General features: G+C 36.1%; 2 protein-coding genes across 2 annotated transcripts; one reads left to right on the top strand and one right to left on the bottom strand.

Annotated features, from left to right (window-relative positions):
• The first annotated feature begins 9,961 nt into the window (after window positions 1-9,961).
• LOC107824318 (glutaminyl-peptide cyclotransferase) lies at window positions 9,962-14,616 on the top strand. The gene is made up of 11 exons (XM_016651065.2): window positions 9,962-10,399; window positions 10,510-10,566; window positions 10,654-10,689; window positions 10,881-10,945; window positions 11,905-11,968; window positions 12,342-12,459; window positions 12,539-12,636; window positions 13,111-13,181; window positions 13,268-13,295; window positions 13,812-13,866; window positions 14,295-14,616. Exons 1-11 carry the CDS (start codon window positions 10,247-10,249, stop codon window positions 14,420-14,422), a joined length of 873 nt encoding a protein of 290 aa, XP_016506551.1. The 5' UTR covers window positions 9,962-10,246; the 3' UTR covers window positions 14,423-14,616.
• Window positions 14,617-14,757: 141 nt separating this feature from the next.
• LOC107824316 (putative polygalacturonase) lies at window positions 14,758-17,564 on the bottom strand. Its single transcript, XM_016651064.2, has 6 exons — window positions 17,427-17,564; window positions 16,974-17,303; window positions 16,414-16,534; window positions 16,127-16,301; window positions 15,839-15,909; window positions 14,758-15,759 (listed from the first exon to the last, which is right to left on the bottom strand). Exons 1-6 carry the CDS (start codon window positions 17,454-17,456, stop codon window positions 15,065-15,067), a joined length of 1,422 nt encoding a protein of 473 aa, XP_016506550.1. The 5' UTR covers window positions 17,457-17,564; the 3' UTR covers window positions 14,758-15,064.
• Window positions 17,565-19,350: the final 1,786 nt, after the last annotated feature.

Below are 19,350 nucleotides of genomic sequence, written 5' to 3'. Positions count from 1 at the left end.
AATAGTTGATCCAAAGCTACCAGAAATGCCTTGTATGAAAGAACTGAAAAGAATTCTGCGCATTGCTCTTAGATGTGTTGATCCAGATGTTAGCAACAGGCCTAAAATGGGAGAAGTGATTCACATGCTGGAGCCACGCGATTTACTACTAGGCGATGTAATGTCATTCCTCTCTTTTATGATAAGCATTTAACAAACGAGTTTAACTTTTATGCACTTTATGTTTATATAATTAAGTCATCTAATAGGTAAGTAGAGATAATTGCTCATAATGTGTAATTGGTAACCTGTTATTATAGGTTGAATTACACTAATTTCTTTTACGCTATTAGTGTATATAAATTAAGTCCGAGACACTAATTCAAGCTATATCATTCAACAAGAACCTAAAACATTTTATGGTACATTTTTTCATAATTTGTATGAATTTTGCTAATACAGGGACATGTTATCAAGAAACAGACATCGTGTCGAAGTTCTGCGCAGCTGCTGTCAAATAGTTAGTCTTGCTCGCATGCCAATTTGATGAAACTCGATAATGTCTTATCTTCTGTTGCTGAAGCAGTTGTAATTAGTTCAACAAGATGATTGTCAGATTTATTAATTGGCGTTTAAGAATGGGTAATCTATGCATATCATTAGTTTTTTGTTCCATTTGATGACAAATTAAGTCAATTATTACCTGGTTATCATTTTAATAGTGGCTGCTGTTTGCAGACTTAATCTGGAACTTATACAATATAATCAGCTGTCCCTCCTGAATTTTTTTGTAAGGCTATTTTGTTTTTTCCGTTTTGAACAAAATCTTAAGGATTAGGTAGCAATTATTGATTACTAACAGCATTTTTAAAAAATAGGATTTAACCTATACATACTAAGACCATTATACAGACATTTTGCACTACAAATGTAACTTTACGGGCTGTAATGTGTTATTGACCTCTTTTCTTTGAATCACCAATTCATGCTTACTTTCACTTTTAAGAATCTGTTAATATAAATTACTAAACACATATTAATGGGTGACTATCATATTTATTCTCCATCAAACTTTGTATGATAAATTAAACTCGTACAAAGCAACAACTTTATAGTTTATACTATATAAACATTCTTCTACTCCTATCTCAAGATCCAGTTATTGACCTTGTTGTTGTAAATATAACGCCTATGCGGCTAATTTTATCAACCCATCTCTACTTACAATTTTAAAGAATCTTTTCCTTACATGAAATTGGTAAATTTGACTTTACGCTCTTTTTTTCATCGTAAATACTTTAAATAATAATCCGATGCGTTCTCTTCTTCTAAATTTATTTTTAAATGAATAGATGATATACATTGAGAAACTCTTATAAAGCTATTTTATGATACGCGTGTTGCGCGTGTATACTATTTCAAATGGTAAAAGACTTTTTAAAAAAAATGTATAAATATTATATAAAAATATTTTGCTTGAGTTATAAAATAAAAAAACATGTTCTTGAAAATAATGAATAATGATCTTATACACATCACTTAATAAAAGAAGAAACTGTCACAAGAAAAGTTCTCAATCATCAGTCAATACATTCAACTAAAAGGTTGTTGCAGATTATAATTTTATTTTATAATAAAATAGATATAAATCCTATTAATCATTAAAATTGATTAGGTAATATAATACCCCTCTTTCTCATCTTTGTAATTTCAATTCGAGCAATGGAAGTATCTTTAGATACAATTCGTTTATCTTACTTTAAATAAATTGTTAATATATTTGTAATTATTGATTTCTCACTATATGTAAAGCATTATGATATAATCTATCAATATCCTTGTACAATTTAATCTGTACAACAAATTTAGGAAGGGAATTTAATAATTGAGCATGTCTTTTGAAAGGATGTTTTATCAGGTTAAAACATACCTGAAATAAACATGACATGTAGAATTAGAAGATTCCATGATCAATACAAAAATAAAAACAAAAACACAAAGAATAAAAAAGGAAAAAGAAAAAAAATATGCACATACGGCCTTCACTCTAGTGCTTCAAAGTATCTAAAGAATTTATAGACTTAAATGAATTAATAGACCATAACAAATAGAGAATCAACCAGCAAATAGATTCTATAATCAATACCTCTTCACATATCAATATTTTGAAGACACAAATTCTATATGAAAGATACACAAGAGTTTAACATAGACAAAAAGATCAATTTTTACTTCATAATCATAACAAAGGAAAACTAAAGATTCCAAAAAGAAAAAAATTTGAACGTTATGAACCTGATCGAGAACCAATTGATCAGTACTAATGTTTTGGTTGGAGGAAACCAACTTAACTCGCGATATCATTACATGTAATAGTTTTATATGCTAGACTTTGATGAGGACTCAACAATCGTATTATTTTTCTAGTTGATACTTCATAGAAGTTATTGTTGTACTTAATTATTCACAAAGGCAATATTTATGTAGAATTTTATTTTTGGTTAAGGATCTATTGTGCTGCCAAAAAAAAAAACTCCAAAACGTCTAAACCTAAATAAATATGTGATGATCCTAAAGGTCATCTCTTATTTTAGAAGTCAAAACTGTGTTACGAGGCCTTAAAGACCTCTTCTTGTCTCACCTCGATTTGCTTGCACAGTCCGAGCGCGTTTCCGGAAAGCTTTTATGTGAATTTTAGAAAAATAATGAATTTGACCCTTAAAATTGATTAAAGTTGACTTTAGTCAATATTCTTGTTAAATGGACCCGGGCCCGTGATCCGATAGTCGCATAGGGTCCGTAGTAAAATATGGGACTTGGGCATATGCCCAGAATCAAATTCCGAGGTCCCAAGCCCGAGAAAAGAATTTTTTAAAAAAATTATTTGCTTGGAAAATATAAAGGCTTTTAGAAGTGAAATGATGCATTTTCTTGACGGTATCGGGCCCGTATCTTGGTTACGGAGCCCGGTACAAGTTTAAAATAATAATTAAATTGAATCTGTGAAATTTGGTAAGAATCGGAATTGGTTTGGTATAAAACGGACCTATAGTTGAGAAAACAGAAATTTCAATGTTCTTGGGTAGTTTCATGAATTTGAGGTTTGATTCGTAGTTGTTTATGTTATTTTAATGATTTGATCGCACGAGCAAGTCCATATGATGTTTTTAGACTTGCGTGCATGTTTGGTTTGGAGCCCCGAGGGCTCGGATGAGTTTTGGATAGGCCGCAGAGTGAATTTGGACTTAGGAAAATTGTTGCAGGTTGCAGGTCTGGTATTGGCCTCTAATCTCGCAATTGCGAGATCAGGGATTGCAATTGCGAAGTCTGATAGTTTGGAAATTGCGAGGGGCTGATCGCAATTGCGAAACAAGCCCTGACCAGCCTTGCTCACATTTCTTCACAAATGCGAAGACCTCAGAAATTCCCAACTGTCGCAAATGCGACAATTCCTTTGCAAATGCGAAGGTAGCAGAAATTCTCAGGGTTCGCAATTATGAACCCCTGGTCGCAATTGCGACATCTGCACCTGATAAGTGGGATTTTTTATGGGATTTCATCCATTTTTCAAACTCTTTCAAACCCTAAACTCTCTTGAGCGATTTTGCAAAGAATGATTCTTCTCCAAATCATTAGTAAGTAATTTCTAACTTATTTTTTTCAATCTATAACATCTTTTTACAAGATTTCATATCAAAATGAAGGGGTTCTCATGGGAAATTGGGTGTTTTTGGGTAGAAGTTAGGATTTTAAATTTTGGGGATTTGGACCTCGCTTTGAGGTTCGATTTCAAAACTAATTGTATATTTGGGATCGTGGGTGAATGGGTAGTCGGGTTTTGGTTCGAACTTCGAGTTTTGACCAAGCGAGCCCGAGGTTGTTTTTGACTTTTTGAGGAAAATATTTGAGAATTCATATTCATGCATTAGAATTGGTTTATTTAGCATTTATTGATGTTATTGAATTAATTATGGCTAGATACGAGTGAATTGGTGGTGGAATCGAGAGGCAAAGCGGTGGTTGAGTGTTGAATTACCCGTTGGCTTGAGGTAAGTGTTTGGTCAAACCTTGACTTGAGGGAATATGAATCCTCGACTTATTTGTTATGTGAAATTTCATGTGTATGGCATATAGGTGTGGTGGCGAGTACCTATGTGCCACCAAAATTATCATGTTTAGCTGTTTTCCTTCCCCCGCTTCCTATTATATCATTCGTTGTCTTAATTGCTACATGCTTAACTGTTCTATGCTTTAATTGCTATTTGCCATAAATGTCTCCATGCCTAATTACTTTATATTAACTGTTTCCTCGTACTTGGAGTGTCTAATTATTTCATGGGTCCGTTTATTTATATTGTTAGCTTGTGTTGAGTTGTTAGTGCCTTATGGTGCACTTTGGTTGGTCTTACTGTTTAGCCTTCATGGGTGAAGTTCGTAATCGTAGTGATAACCCCTTTATTCGAGTTGAGGTGTAGAAATATGGAAATTGAGTTAACTTGTGAAATTCTTGGTCTTTTCTCTTTTTAATTGGTGTTGATATATTTATATATTGGGATCGGGTTGCACGCCGCAATAAGAGTAATAAGGGAGAAAAATGATTGGCTGTTGGGAACGGGTTGCACGCCGCAACAAGGAATAATAAGGGAGGACAAGTGGGATCGGGTTGCACGCCGCAACAAGGAGGAATAAGGGAGAACATTGATACTGTTGTTGCTGAACACTGATACTGTTATTGTTGGATTTTTGATACTGATATTGTTTATATGATGGGATCGGGATGCGCGCCGCATCAGTTATGTTTCTGGGCATGTATTTCTGTTGAAAGTCTATTACTGAGATATTGAAAAGGTCCTAAGGATTGGTTATAGCTGAGAGTAATGGTGGTACAGTTGGATTCCGGATTTATTTACTGTTAGTTATTATTTATGTACATTCTGTATTTTCTTTCCATTTAGTATAAACTGTTGCAGGTTGTATATGTTGTATGCCCCGCCGTAGCCTCGTCACTACTTCGTCGAGGTTAGGCTCGGCACTTACCAGTACATGGGGTCGGTTGTACTAATACTGCACTCTGCAATTCCTGTGCAGATTTCGGAGCTAATGGCTGATCAGAGTTCGAGGGTGCTACTGTCACGACCCTAAACCCATGCCCGGTCGTGATGGCACCTCTCGTGAAGATAAGGCCAGCCGACACTTCCCCATTTCAGTTTTAAACAATTAACAATAAGAATTAAGTCTAAAACGTAATAAATAATCCAAAAGTAAGCGGTTAACATAACAGTTTGCGGAAAATAAACCCAACACAGCCCGATACCGGGGACAACTAGTCATGAGCATCTACCAATTCTAACACAAGTCTGAAAAGTCTACAAAGCTATTACAAAGTCACTAATAAGGGAAAAAAATGAGATAAGGGGGAGAAACACGGAACTGCGGACGCCAAACAGCTACCTCGTGAACTCCGAAGTCTGCCGGGAGCTCTCAACTCTCGCTAGCAGGATTAACAATGCCTAAATCTGCACACGTGGTGCAGAGAGTAAAGTGAGTACTCCAACTCAGTGAATAATAATCATAAATAAAGACTGAAAGGAAGAAATCACGTAAGGCACATTACAGGCTATAATGAAGCAGTAAAAAATCAGTAAAATAGTGAATCAGTAAAAATATGTAAAAATCACTTCAATTCAGTTTAAACTTCATAAAAGGCCTTTTTAACAATTAATCAGGTAAATGACAGGAAATAAGGAAGATAAGCACATAAAGGTTCGCCCCTAGGGCACAATGTCAACAAATCCACCCCTCGGACAATATCTCAGAACAATTCTAGCCCCTCGGGCTATATCTCACATCACCATGGGTACCCGCGTTCACTGGAGGTGTGCAGACTCCTGGAGGGGTCCCTTATGGCCCAAGCGCAACATCAAGCCATCTCGTGGCATCATCATTAGGCACTCGGCCTCATATCAACAAGCCACCTCGTGGCGTACATATCTCAGGTCTTCGGCTTCATAATCATAATCAGTGTTTCCTCACAACATAGGCCATCGGCCTTACTTAGTCAAAATCCTCACAAGCCACTCCTACAATAGTAAAACATGATTCTCTGGCCAAAATATCATTTAAAAGATCATTTAAGTGTTAAAACAGAGTAAACATGGTTGAGTTATGAAAACAGTGGAATATAGCATGACTAAGTTCAAGTATAAAGTCAAAACAGTGAGGAAATATCAATAAAAATCCCCTAAGGGTTTCAATAGTTGGCACGAGGCCCAAATATGGCGTTCAGCCCAAAGCATGATGATAGCAAATAGTTTTCAGTAAAATACGAGGTAAAACAGTCATTCGGGATGGACTAAGTCATAATCCCCAACAGTACACGACCCCACGCTCGTCATCTAGTGTGTGCGTCACCTCAATATAGCACAACGATGTGAAATCCGGGGTTTCATACCCTCAGGACATCATTTACGATCATTACTCACCTCAATCCGGTCCAAATCTAGCCCGCGACGCCTTTACCTCTCGAATCAGCCTCCACTCGTATCGAATCTATCCAAAATCAGAATCACGACGTCAAAATATGCTAAGGGAACGAAGCCCAAGCAAAAATATTTAATTTACAACATAAATCCCGAAATTATCAAAACCCGACCCCTGGGCCCACGTCTCGGATTCCAGTAAAAATTATATTAATGGATTCCTTATCACTCCCCGAGTTTATTCATACCAAAAGCATCAAAATCCAACCACAAATGACCCCTCAAATCCCAAACTCTAGGTCTCCAATTTCAAGTCCTAGTTCTTCAATTTTAGGCTTAATTTCCATGATTAATTAGGTATATTTCACATTAGAATCGACTTTTAAGTCCATGAATATTACCTCCAAGTGATTCCCCTTGAATCCCTCTTCAATCCTCTTCAAAAAGCTTCAAAAACGCTCAAAAATGGTGGAAAAAACCCCAAAATCGCGGACAAGACGACTATTTAAACATTCTGCCCACGCCTCATTTCCTTCTTCGCGAATGCAGTCAAAGCCTCGCGTTCGCGAAGCACAAATCAACTTTGACTAAAATTTCCTCTTCACGATCGCGACCTGCCCATCGTGAATGCGATGCTTCCTCAGACAACTCTTCGCGAACGCACCCCCTCTCTCGCGAACGCGATGAGCAACTCGACCTCCAAACCAGCTGACCAATTTCCTGTACGCGAACTAGGAGCTTCCCTCGCAAACGCAATGCTCGATCACTCAACCCTTCGCGAACGCGGAGCCTTTCTCGCGAACGTGAAAGCTTAAATCCCAGCCTTCACCAACTAACCTTTCGCGAACGCGAAGGTCTAATTCCTCTGCAACACACATCAATTTTTCTGCAATTCCAAACAACATGAAATGGTCCGATTGACCACCCGAAACTCACTCGAGGCCCCCGGGACCTCAACCAAACATGCCAACATATCCCATAACCTCATTCAAACTTGTTCCAACCTTTGGAACACTCAAAACAACATCAAACACCAAATTCGCATCGGATTCAAGCCTAAGAATCCCAGAATCTTCTAAATTATGCTTTTGATAAAAAACCCCAACCAAACCACGTCCGAATGACCTGAAATTTTGCACACACATCCCAAATGACTCAACAGAACTACTGCAACTCTCGGAATTTCATTCCGACTCCTATGTCAAAATCTCACCTATCAACCGGAAATCGCCAAAAATCCAATTTCGCCAATTCAAGCCTAAATCTACTCTGGACCTCCAAAACTCATTCCGATCACGCTCCTAAGTTCCAAATGACCTCCCGAAACTATCCGAACCATCGGAACTCACCTCCGAGCTCTCTAATACATAAGTCAATATTAGGTTGACTTTTCCAACTTAAACTTTTTCAAAAGAGACTAGGTGTCTCAAACCTTACTAATTCCTTTCCGAACCCAAGCCAACTAAACCGATCACATATAGAACCGATAGACAAAGCAATAAGAAGCAAAAATGGGGGAAACAAGGCAACAACTCACGAGATGACTGGCCGGGTCATCATAGCTACCTTCAGTTCAGGAGACCCAAGGTAGTCCTGCTGGCGTCCGTAGGCCCTGACATCCCCTTCGATCTCTACTGAATTCTGTTTTTACTTTTCTTTCGAAACAGATATATATTTTCCTTTCAGACCATTATTTGTAGTAATCGTAGACAGTTCATAAATTGTGACTCCAGTTCTGGGTAGATGTTGTATCGAATTTCGTTAATGTTCAAGTTAAGCTTTTAAATTGTTTCTTCTGTATTTATCTCTGTTAATTCATCTAGCTAAGTTATTTATATCTGAAAGACAAAGGAAAAAGGTGTAATAAATTATGACGTTGGCTTGCCTAGCGAGTTCAATGTTAGGCGCCATCACGACCCCGAAGGTGGAAAATTCGGGTCGTGACAAAATATTAAGGAAATAGTTAAATGCCTAAGCCTAAATATTAGGAAAATAATTAAATATCTAATTATAAATATTAGAGAAATAAGTAAATGACTATTTTGTCTAATGTGAAATCTATTTTTAATAGGTAAAAAAGGCGAATGACATATCAGTAAGAGCCTTCGTACTTTTAATGTAGTATATAGATTAGCAGCAAAATCTACCGCTATTTAAACAAATTTAGTAAGAGATGCATCGATCATTTGAGTCCCTTTCTCTTTAATTTTCAATTCATGATTAGGAACAATTTTCTTTATATAAACGAGTCTATCGACCATCACGCCATGGGCGAATTTACACAGGGGTGGTACGACACCCGGTCGCTCCGAGTAAAACTTCATATATACACCGGTATTTTCACGTTATAAGCGTCCATAAGTAAAGACTGGCACCCTCAATCACAAAGTGACGTTTGGTGCCGTGGTCCAAGTTTCTCTTGCCAGGCGGAAGATTTCAAGATCAAGACGTCTCACTAGGGGTGGCAAATGGGCGGGTCGGGTTGGATAAGAGTGGGTCAAAATGGGTAATTTTAAAAATGAATAAATTATCCGATCCGATCCGTATTTGAGACGGATAAAAACGGGATTATCCGGCGGATAATATGGATATCCATATTATCTATGGCTTCTTAAATATAATCACTTGTGAGAGAATTTCTAGTCTTCCAAACTTGAGGAACTCCAATATGAGGCTTTACAAATGTAAAAGTTAAACATATTAGTTATCCATTGGTTATCCATTTGGTTAACATTTTTCTAAGTGGATAATATGGTTCTTTATCCATATTCGACCCGTTTTTAAATGGTTCATTATCCAACCTATTTTTTGATGGATAATATGGGTAGATAACTATTTTGTTTTAACCATTTTGCCACATCTACGCCTCACAAATCTTGTTAATTCAATTTTACTGTTCCTCTCCGCCTCACTTGTTCCCTTTTTTTCATTTTTTTTTAATTTCTTTTATGTTCCTTTATATTTCCTCTCTTTCTACGATCCTATTTTTATTGCTTATTTAAATTATAAATTTAAAATTTGCGCATGTTTTCTTTTTTTATATCTTAAATTTTTTATTTGAATATGCTCTTAATCATTTTTTAATCTAGTTAATGTTATTTTTTTCATGATTTCAAAAAAAGGATCAAACATTTTCATTTTGCCTATCACGTATTTATTTTATGCACTAAAAATCTTGTAAAGCGAATTGAATTAATTTAAAATAGAATCGATCAAATGTACAGGACCAAATATTTTCATTTTGGTTGTCACGTGTTTATTTTATGCACAAAAAATCTTGTAAAGCGAATCGAATTAATTCAAACTGGAATCGATCAAATGTACAGCCTAAAATCTCCTTAACTCATGGTAAGTTCGCATTAAATAGTGACGCCCGTAGCTATTAAAACCTGGATCCGCGCCTACATCACACAGATAAAAAAAAAGGAGAAAGAAAGTATCATGATACAAAATAGATTACTCCGTTAAAGATGGGGATGTTAATAAAATACTAACAGAGCAAAATAGTCCTTACATTATCAAATTACTGGAGGGAGTGTGATTTTCACTTCTTTATTAAATTCCATTTGACGATTCCTAGCAAAACGCGAGGCACGTGGAATTTAAGCAATAGGCTGGAGCTACCACCACCACCAGGTAGGTGGTGGAACGCGATTTGATCCAATCGGACGGCGGAAATAAGTCCATACAGTCAACGATCATCACGATTCACGTCAACTGATATTCCTATTTTTAATCGCCAAAACCTCAACAAGCCATTAACGGCTTTTTCTGCTTAATTTCCAAAAATGTCTCTGCTAAATCCAAGGTTTCAAGTCCTAAGCTTGGTAGTTCTACTGAGCATTATCGTATTCGGGTTCAGTGAAGCTGAAGCATCATATCAAGTTTACAAAGTCAAAGTGGTCAATGAATTCCCCCACGACCCCAAGGCTTACACTCAGGTTAAATTCTAGAACTAAATTTACTTGTAGCTATAATTTCAGCTTAATTTTACTGAGAATTTAATTAGAGTTGCTTTCGACCCCTGATGCCATGTATTTATCCTCTTCAGGGGCTTCTCTATGCAGAAAATGATACTCTCTTTGAATCAACTGGACTGTACGGACGTGTGAGTTGCATTTAGACTTAATGTGATTTCATGATCATTTTTTAGGCTTAATAAATACAGTTAATTCTCTCGTTTTTTAAAATGCAGTCAACCGTTCGAAAAGTTGCACTGGGGAACGGTAAGGTACAGCTACAACTTGCTTACTAAAACTTTTAACATAATGCCAAATCCCAACAATTCTATTTATAAGCTGTATTATCTGCTTTTATGAAGTTTATCGTGACATTTTACTTGAAAAAGTACAAGTTTCTAATGCTGAAATCTATAGTGTGCCATGTTGGACCTAACAGATTCTTTTATTGCTGGCTTCACAGGTTGAGGCTGCTCATAAAATGCAGTCTTCTGATTTTGGAGAGGGTTTAACTCTTCTTGGTGAGAGGTTCGTAGAGTAAATAGATCCATGCATCTTTTCCTGATTCTGCAAATTAGTGGAAAATGTGTTGTGCTCACTGCTAAGTAAAAAAACTTGCATTTATCAGATAGGATAAGTATGTAAGAATGTAGGACTTTTATGCTGTTCTACTGTCTCCTATTAATGGTCGCAAACTCGCAATTAAACTTGGTACTGACTATCCCGACATCTTTTTCGTTCACGGTTATGAATATATCAAATTTTGGTAGGAATTTTATGGAAGTCTAAAGATGCTTATATATTAAGCGCATTTGGATTTGTATTTATTTTGGGGGCAATTTTCATTATGAAACTGCAGATACTTAATTCTGTTTGGAAGAATTTCATTATACGTAGTTTAAAATCTGAGTTTTAACAGTGCTCCAAGTAGCAGCCTTCCTTACAATAACAACAACATACCCAGTGTGTTCCCACAACTAGTGGGGTCTGGGGAGGGTGGGATGTACGTTGACCTTAGCCGTACCTTGTGAGAGATAGAGAGGTTGTTTTTGATAGATCCTCGGTCCAAGTAGCAGCCTTCCTTCATGAGAAAAATGGCAACTATTGCTCTCTCTATGTCTAATTCAGCTATCCTACTTGGACTAGGTACATACAAGAAGTAAGACTTGGAACTTTATTTTAGTTCTGTAAAAGTATGTGTATGAAGAAAAAAAAAAAACAGAAAAAGCTTCCCTATGAACAAATGCTAGAGATAACCAAAAAAAAAAACTAGAACATTTCATTTGGAAGTGAGAGGAAGCTAATCTTAGGAGTACTTTAAAGATAGATATTCATAATGTAGATGGTGTACATTAGACCAGACCAGGTTTTTTCCTTTTTGATTGTTGCGTCTTTTTATGTCCTTTCCTTTATTCTTATGATGATGGTTTGCTAGTTTTGAATTTACGTTGGCCCCTAGTTCTTGTATAACAAGTGGATATTTGTAGGTTGTTCCAACTAACATGGTTGCAGGATACCGGCTTCATATATGATCGATACAACTTGAGCAAAGTATGCTTTCCCCCATTACTTCATGTGTTCTTAGTTCAATCATCTTAAAGCTCCTGATGTGTTCTATGAGAAAAGTACTGTTTGTAGGATTATCGCCTCAATTTACTTCACAACCTCCATGTGTTAGCTAACTGTTTGTCATCTTGATATGTGGTATTAGGTACTCTATTTTGATTTAAATTTCAATTTAAAATTATCGTCTCAAATCTAAAGTTCTCCTTTCTTATAACTTCTCAAGAAACTATGATAATATTGATAGACTTTTGATAAATCCTTCTCTTTGGACCTGACTGGTGTGTCTTCTATTGGAGCAACCAAATTCTTATTTGTACCTAGATTGTGTTGTAATTTTCGCAGTTGAAATTATATGCAGTTTGAAAAGTTTACTCATCACATGCAAGATGGTTGGGGATTGGCAACTGATGGGGGAGTTCTTTTTGGAAGTGATGGAACATCAACATTATATGAGATTGATCCTCAGACAATGAAAGGTTTTGCCATCCACAGCCTACGTGAAATTTAGTTGCTTCTTTCCTTCCTTAAGAGGGTGATTTCCTTTTCTTGGTGTAGTCATCAGAAAACGAGTTGTCAAGTCTCAAGGGCATGAAGTGCCCTACCTCAATGAGCTGGAGTATGTGAAGAATGAAATCTGGGCAAATGTTTATGTGGTATGAACTGCTTCTTTTACTGAGTTGGCTTTGTGTTCTTCCTATTTTTTCTACACTATCCACATATTTAGGAAAACATCTTTGAGAAACTTTGTCAAATAGTTGTTTTGGTTGTAGTATTCAGGGATATAGTTCCAGAAAACAACCTTGCTTGAGAAGCTAGTTGTATTATGTCATATAGGTTTGTTCGACTTATTGGGTTTTCAATAAAGTATGTTGTGTATGGCATCACGGTATGAACCAAGAGTCTATTTGGTGACTCAATCCAATCCTGTTCTTATCCAGTCTCAAGTAAGTTAGAGCAACTGTCTCGGCAAGCCTCTTCATAAACATACTCCAATTAGATATTGTTATGACACTAGAAGGTGGCAGACAATCTTCTTCTTTTTCGACATCTTAGTGTCATATTTCTTAACTCCAGATTTGAGTTTAAATTAGAGGCCGAAGTAATGTCGGTATTGCTTTTCTCTGCAGACTGATTGCATTGCTAGAATCTCACCAAAAGATGGAACCGTAATTGGGTGGATTCTCCTCCAATCTTTGAGGTATTAGCTTTTGTTCTTTGTCCTAATGTATCACTGTTCGTTCTGATCGAGATTTATTAACAGATAGCTTTTATGGCTCTTTTCAGGGAAGATCTAATATCAAGAGGCTATAAGGTACTTTTTTTACCTTTTCGCGTAAGATGCATTATTAGAGCTGCTTTCTGGTTTATTTTGGTATCTGTTTCTCTTCCTCTCTCTCTTTCTCTCTCCTTTTCTTTTAGTCTTCTGTTGATAAGCCTTGGATGGGTGTCACATTGATTGATGATATGGATGATGACAAGTGAAGCAGAGGTTAATTAGCTGTACCTTATTCAGAGTTAGGAAGGAAGATGAAAGAAAAGTTCCCAACCTCTCCACTTAGATGGCAAGGAGGCTATACTGATGGGAAGTGAGACGTGCTTCCATATATGAAATTAGTTACACCAGGATTCTAAGGATAATACTGTAACCATATTGACTACTACCTTCATCCCCTCCTTTTACTAAATAACAAGGAACTAGTAAAGTTATTTACTTCCATCAGTGAAAGAACTTTATCACATGCACCTTCGCGTTCCCTTGACCTGCCCCCCTCCAGGTTCTTTGATGTTATAGAGCGAAAGCTAAATCCTCTATTGCACTTCATTGCAGGACTTTGAGGTACTGAATGGAATCGCATGGGATAGAGATGGTGACCGTGTTTTTGGTAAGAATTAATCATTATGATATTTTCTGTGGCCTGCATCAGCTTTTTGGATAAATCCACACTTAAGTGTAGCCCCTTAATGTTTCATGTATAATGCATAATAAATTTTCAATTTTCAATGAACGAGTATCAGTAGAATGTTTCTAATCTTGAAGGCTTTATCTTCCCCTTATGTTCTTATATCATATTATTGCTCAACCTTGTTACACAACCTGCACTTTTGGTTTAGTTGTCATCCCTCTCCCTCAATCATGCACAGAAACCTCAATTTGTAAGACACAGAAAAATATAGTATACATTTAATACCAAAGTAAAATGTCCAATAGAGGACTTTCTGCAGCGGTTGAATTGCGTATTATCAATCTCTTCTAGTAATCCTTAGCATTTGGATGGTTCTGCGAATGACATCATTCTGTCCTTCACTGCAGTGACAGGGAAACTATGGCCAAAGTTGTTTGAGATCAAGTTGCTTCCTCTCCCACCGAATGCTCCACTGATTGGGGAAATTAATAATTTATGCATCCCAAAACCGTTCTTTGGAGAACTCGAGAGCTGATTATGCTTATCATTTCTTATGAAACTTTTGGAGCTATTTTTAGCAACATCCATTTCTTGATCAGCTCTTCCTACATTTTACGTATATTGCTTTGTATAAGATCAGCTATTTGTGTATAATGCCAGTCAAATAAAAGTGGAATTAAGCAGTGTCAGAATATTTTTGTAATTATGAAATGCAAAGGTATTTCAATACCCCTAACAATTCCAGCAATTTGTATTAAAGTATCAACTACACAGATGATCTGAAATGGGACTAATTGTGGTACAGCCATCAATGTCTGACAACTGATAAATGGCAGGAAACATAGGGATATTAATGAATTAAAAGCTACCGCTTTATGCCACTATTATCTAGAAGATTATAATAAACCTGATGCAAGGAGCTAATCTAATTGCTGTCCCAACAGCTCCTATGGCTTCTTTTAGTCCTTTCAAAGATTACTTGCTAATGTATGCTCGAGGGCATAGTGTCTAAGTCCTAGAGTGAAGCATATGATGTAACATCTATAACTTGATTTTAACTAGAAGACTGGAAAACATGTACTGGAGCAGATGTCGTTTAATTAAAATTCATAATGGTTCCAAAACTCTGAAGCATAATAAGAACACGGGACTAGCTGGACATCTCTCTATCTTTTACTCAACAGTAAGTAGCTGCAGCACAAGTCTGGAACTGAATCTCATCAACAGGCAATGTATCACTGGGATAAGGACAATCAATTTTCTGATCAGGCAACAGAGCACACGCCTGAGGACTCACTTGACTAGAAACACCCTGTATATCACTGCAGTTCCATGGTTGTTTCTTAGCATGTTCTGACAACTCGATGCTCACATTCGAAATGCAAATTCCGCTGAAGGTATCATCTTTTATCCCCACTAATTTCCCTGCTATTGTGACATTCTTAGAAATAACATCCCTAAAATTAATTCCCTGAATGACAGGAAGCGCTTTTGGATCAAAATGATCATCAGGATGAGACCCATAATCGCCTGTCATCCAAAAGGTATATTTCATTGTCTGCAATGACATTCCTTTTACAAACACGTCTTTAACGTATGCCCCTCGTCCTATAGCAGTTTTGATTCTCACGCCTGATTCTGAACTGATTGCTGTAATGTTTTCAGCTCTAACATCTTGAATGCCACCGGACATTTCACTTCCAAGAGCAATGACTGCACTATCAGGAGATATGCAGGTAAGTCTTCTTATGATTAGGTGCTGTGTAGGCATTCCAAATGCTATTCCATATTCATCCCAACCACTTTTCACTGCTATACAATCGTCCCCTGAGACTATGAAGCAATCTTCAATTCTGGTGTTTGAACAAGAATCTGCCGAACAACCAAAAAATGAATTACTTACAAATGACAGTCATTTTTCTTACATATTTACCATGTTCTTTTAACAAACCTGGGTCAATCCCATCTGTGTTTGGTGAATCAGTTGGTGCAAGGATTGTTAATCCTTTGATCACCACAAAACTGCATTTTTAAAAGCAAAAAACAATTAAGAACCAAATAGTAAATGTCAAGCAAGTTACTGGAATATACAACAACCACAATTACAATTACTATTACTATGTCTCAATCCCAAGTAAGTTGAGGCCAGCTATATAAATCATCATTGTCCGTGTTGCTCTATTTAAGCAAGTTAGTAGAATATGATATGATTAAATGAGGGGAAGAGAAGAAATTAAACCTGCTGTAAACGGGATGAACATTCCACGAAGGAGAGTTGATCAAGGTAAGATTGGAAATCTGGACATGATCGGAGAACATGATCTCAATGAGGTAAGGTCTGGTGTACGTCAGTTGACCTTGACGAAATTTAGTCCACCACTGTTGACCTTGACCATCTATGGTCCCATTTCCACCTAGTTATCATCAGCATGCATATAACACAGAACATCAGAAGTGTTGGTCTTTGTCTTTGGCATATTATTTTGTGTTGATCGAACAAAGAGGGAGTAACCAATGGATATTTACCTGTAATGACTACATCAGTCAAGTTTGTTCCGAAGATGAGACTAATAAACCTTGGTCCTGCAGCATCTCTTCCTCTTCCATAAGATGGCAATGGTGGAATTAAATCCCACTCTGCCTCATCCTATACACATATCACAGTGTATCTTAACATGAAATATTGCATCTTACGTCACAGAACCTCGTCTAGATTTGCTAGGTCAAGTGACAAGTATAATGTTAATGTTGTGCTTTGAAATGAGATGTCCCATTGTGGAGATTCTTATGTGTCCGAAAACTAACTAAACAAAACTAATATAGGAAAAAGTTTGAAACATTGGGACAATTTTGAAAAAATCTTATTCTCTCGCACAATTGACTATTCAAAAGATTAATATAAAGGAACAAAATAAATTACGGACAACAAATCCTTTCTCCTTCCATCCCTTAGATAGATAGAGCGGGAGGGCGAAGCCTTTGGGTTTTCTTCATATCATCAAAGCATTTAACAATGATTTTTCATGTTATCGAAAAACTTCAAAGAAAATTTTGAAAAAATGAAATGAAGAGAGAATGAAAGAAACCTGAGAAGCTAGAATGACAGCATCCTGGTGTATATAAAGAGTAAAATTGCTAGTGAGATTGAAAGGGCCTGTTAGCCATTTCCCAGGAGGAACAATGAGCTGTGCTCCCCCATCTGTTGCAAATTTGCTCAATTCACTAATTGCTCTTCTAAAAGCCTCTGTGTTTGACGTATATCCATCTCCTTTGCCTCCAAAATCTGTCAAAAATGCAGTGTGCTTTCTACAGTTTATTGCTTCATAGTCCACTGATCCTGCAGTATTATCACTGCATTCCGCTGCTCTAAGGCATAGCATTCCCCATGTCAAAACGACCGCTACTTTTGCCAAAAGCTGTTACAACATTTTTCAATAACAAATCCTTAACAATAAAACAATAATATCAACATAGAAATATAATAATAACCGATGCAAACACTTGAATTAAATATAGAAGTTAGGGTGAGAAAGAATTACAATGCATTTTGACGTTTGATAAAACTCCATTGGTGAGAGAAAAAAAAGCTTTTGAATGAATGAATGATCTAAAGATTCTCTTATATAGTAGTATTTTATTATACCATTTCAAAATCAAATTCATTTGGTCGTAGATTGTATCAATCTTAGAATTTAATAATTAACCAAATGAATATGGGAACTCAACCATTTTGGGAGATTTTCACGTATGGAAGTTTATTATTTGATTCCAATAAGTATGGCAACTTTTGCTACTTGAAGCTGTTATCATTATTTACTTGGATTTTAAATTCCAAGAAATAAATATTTTTATCGATGCAAATTTGGCAAGAATTTTGATGTGCTCCTATATTAGTTTGGCTAAGGAGAGAATCCTCTTCCTACTGCATTTGCAAAGTATTCTTCTATTAGAGAAATAACGGTACTGAAAAGGTAATAAATTTTAAGGTCATTAATCAATCTCATAAAAGAAGAAATAAATCCGGTCGCACTGTAACATGTAGGGTATGGTGAAAGAGTTTTATGCGCCGTATGAACCAACCTCTTTATCTTTGTAAGGTAGGGGTAAGATTTGCATACCCATTATCTCACGTGTGGGATTATACTGAATTTGTTATTGTTATTGTTGTCATTTGAATATCCAGTAAGTTCTATGCGGTCATGAGGCCAACTGCAGGAGAAATCTCCTCTTTATATGGAGTATTCTTAGAAAATTCATTAAGACAAAGAAGCAAACCTCCCCAAAAGAAAAATATAACAAAATCTCAAACTTATGACGGAACCACATATACCGAAGGCAGGGGTATTCAAGTCGAACCGAAAAATCATACCAAACCGAAAAATTAAACCAAACTGATTAAAAAATCCGATTATGTTTGATTTGACTTGATTTGGTATTGAGCACACACACACACACACACACACACACACACACACACACACACACACACATATATATATATATATATATATATATATATATATATATATATATATATATATATATATATCTATCATGTGTTAACCTTGAAAGCGTACATTAACGAAAAATTATTGTTAGCCGACTAAGAAAATAACTATCATGTATTACTAAAAAAAATCTCCCATTAGAATATTTTGATTGATCATATGTTTGTCATTTTTTTCAATATTTACTAAACATATATTTATTTATCAAAACTTTATCTATAACTTTAACAAAGTAAGACTGGAATAATATTCATATAACCAAAAAAAATTGAAAACCCGAAAAACCCGATAAAACCGAACCAATCCAAACCGATATAGTTGATTTGGTTCGATTTTGATAAAAATCGAACCAACCCGGTTCATATACACTCCTAGCGAAGGGTACTTAGTTGAACACCTTTCATTGGATACTCATACTTTGTTTATAAGAAAATCTATATAGTGCGTATATAACTTAAAAGTTACTGCAATTGTTATAGTACTGCTACATCTCACACATTGATGGTGCCCATTTGGCAAGAGCATCTACCAGACTTCAAATTAATATGGGCTCCCATGGATTTTTGTGTTCTATACACTGGCCTTTTCTAAAGTTTCCAGAGGGGAAATTTACCTAGCTATGCTATTATAGAAACTTATTTACCATTTTATTTAGGTTGGTATTTAATTACATTCTATAACGTACAAAACTATAAAAAAGAAGAAAATAGAAGATTCCTTAAATTTAGTATCTCATCTCTCCTTCACCAATCGTTCTCCTAAAAATTCGAATTTCATTTATTTTTCAAAAGATTTCACATCTCATTCTCTCTCCCTCATACTTATCACCCAAAATCGGTACTTCTCTCACGATACAGACGAAAATGGCAAAAATTTTGTCTCTAAAATTGCAACAGCAAAGGGTTCTCCATTGACATCCATTAAAAAATTTCGAAACTTTGAATTCAATAATCGC

This window comes from Nicotiana tabacum, chromosome 6 (genome assembly GCF_000715075.1).
Source record: "Nicotiana tabacum cultivar K326 chromosome 6, ASM71507v2, whole genome shotgun sequence".
NCBI classification, from domain to species: domain Eukaryota; kingdom Viridiplantae; phylum Streptophyta; class Magnoliopsida; order Solanales; family Solanaceae; genus Nicotiana; species Nicotiana tabacum.
This window is presented reverse-complemented; position numbering and strand designations above follow the sequence as displayed.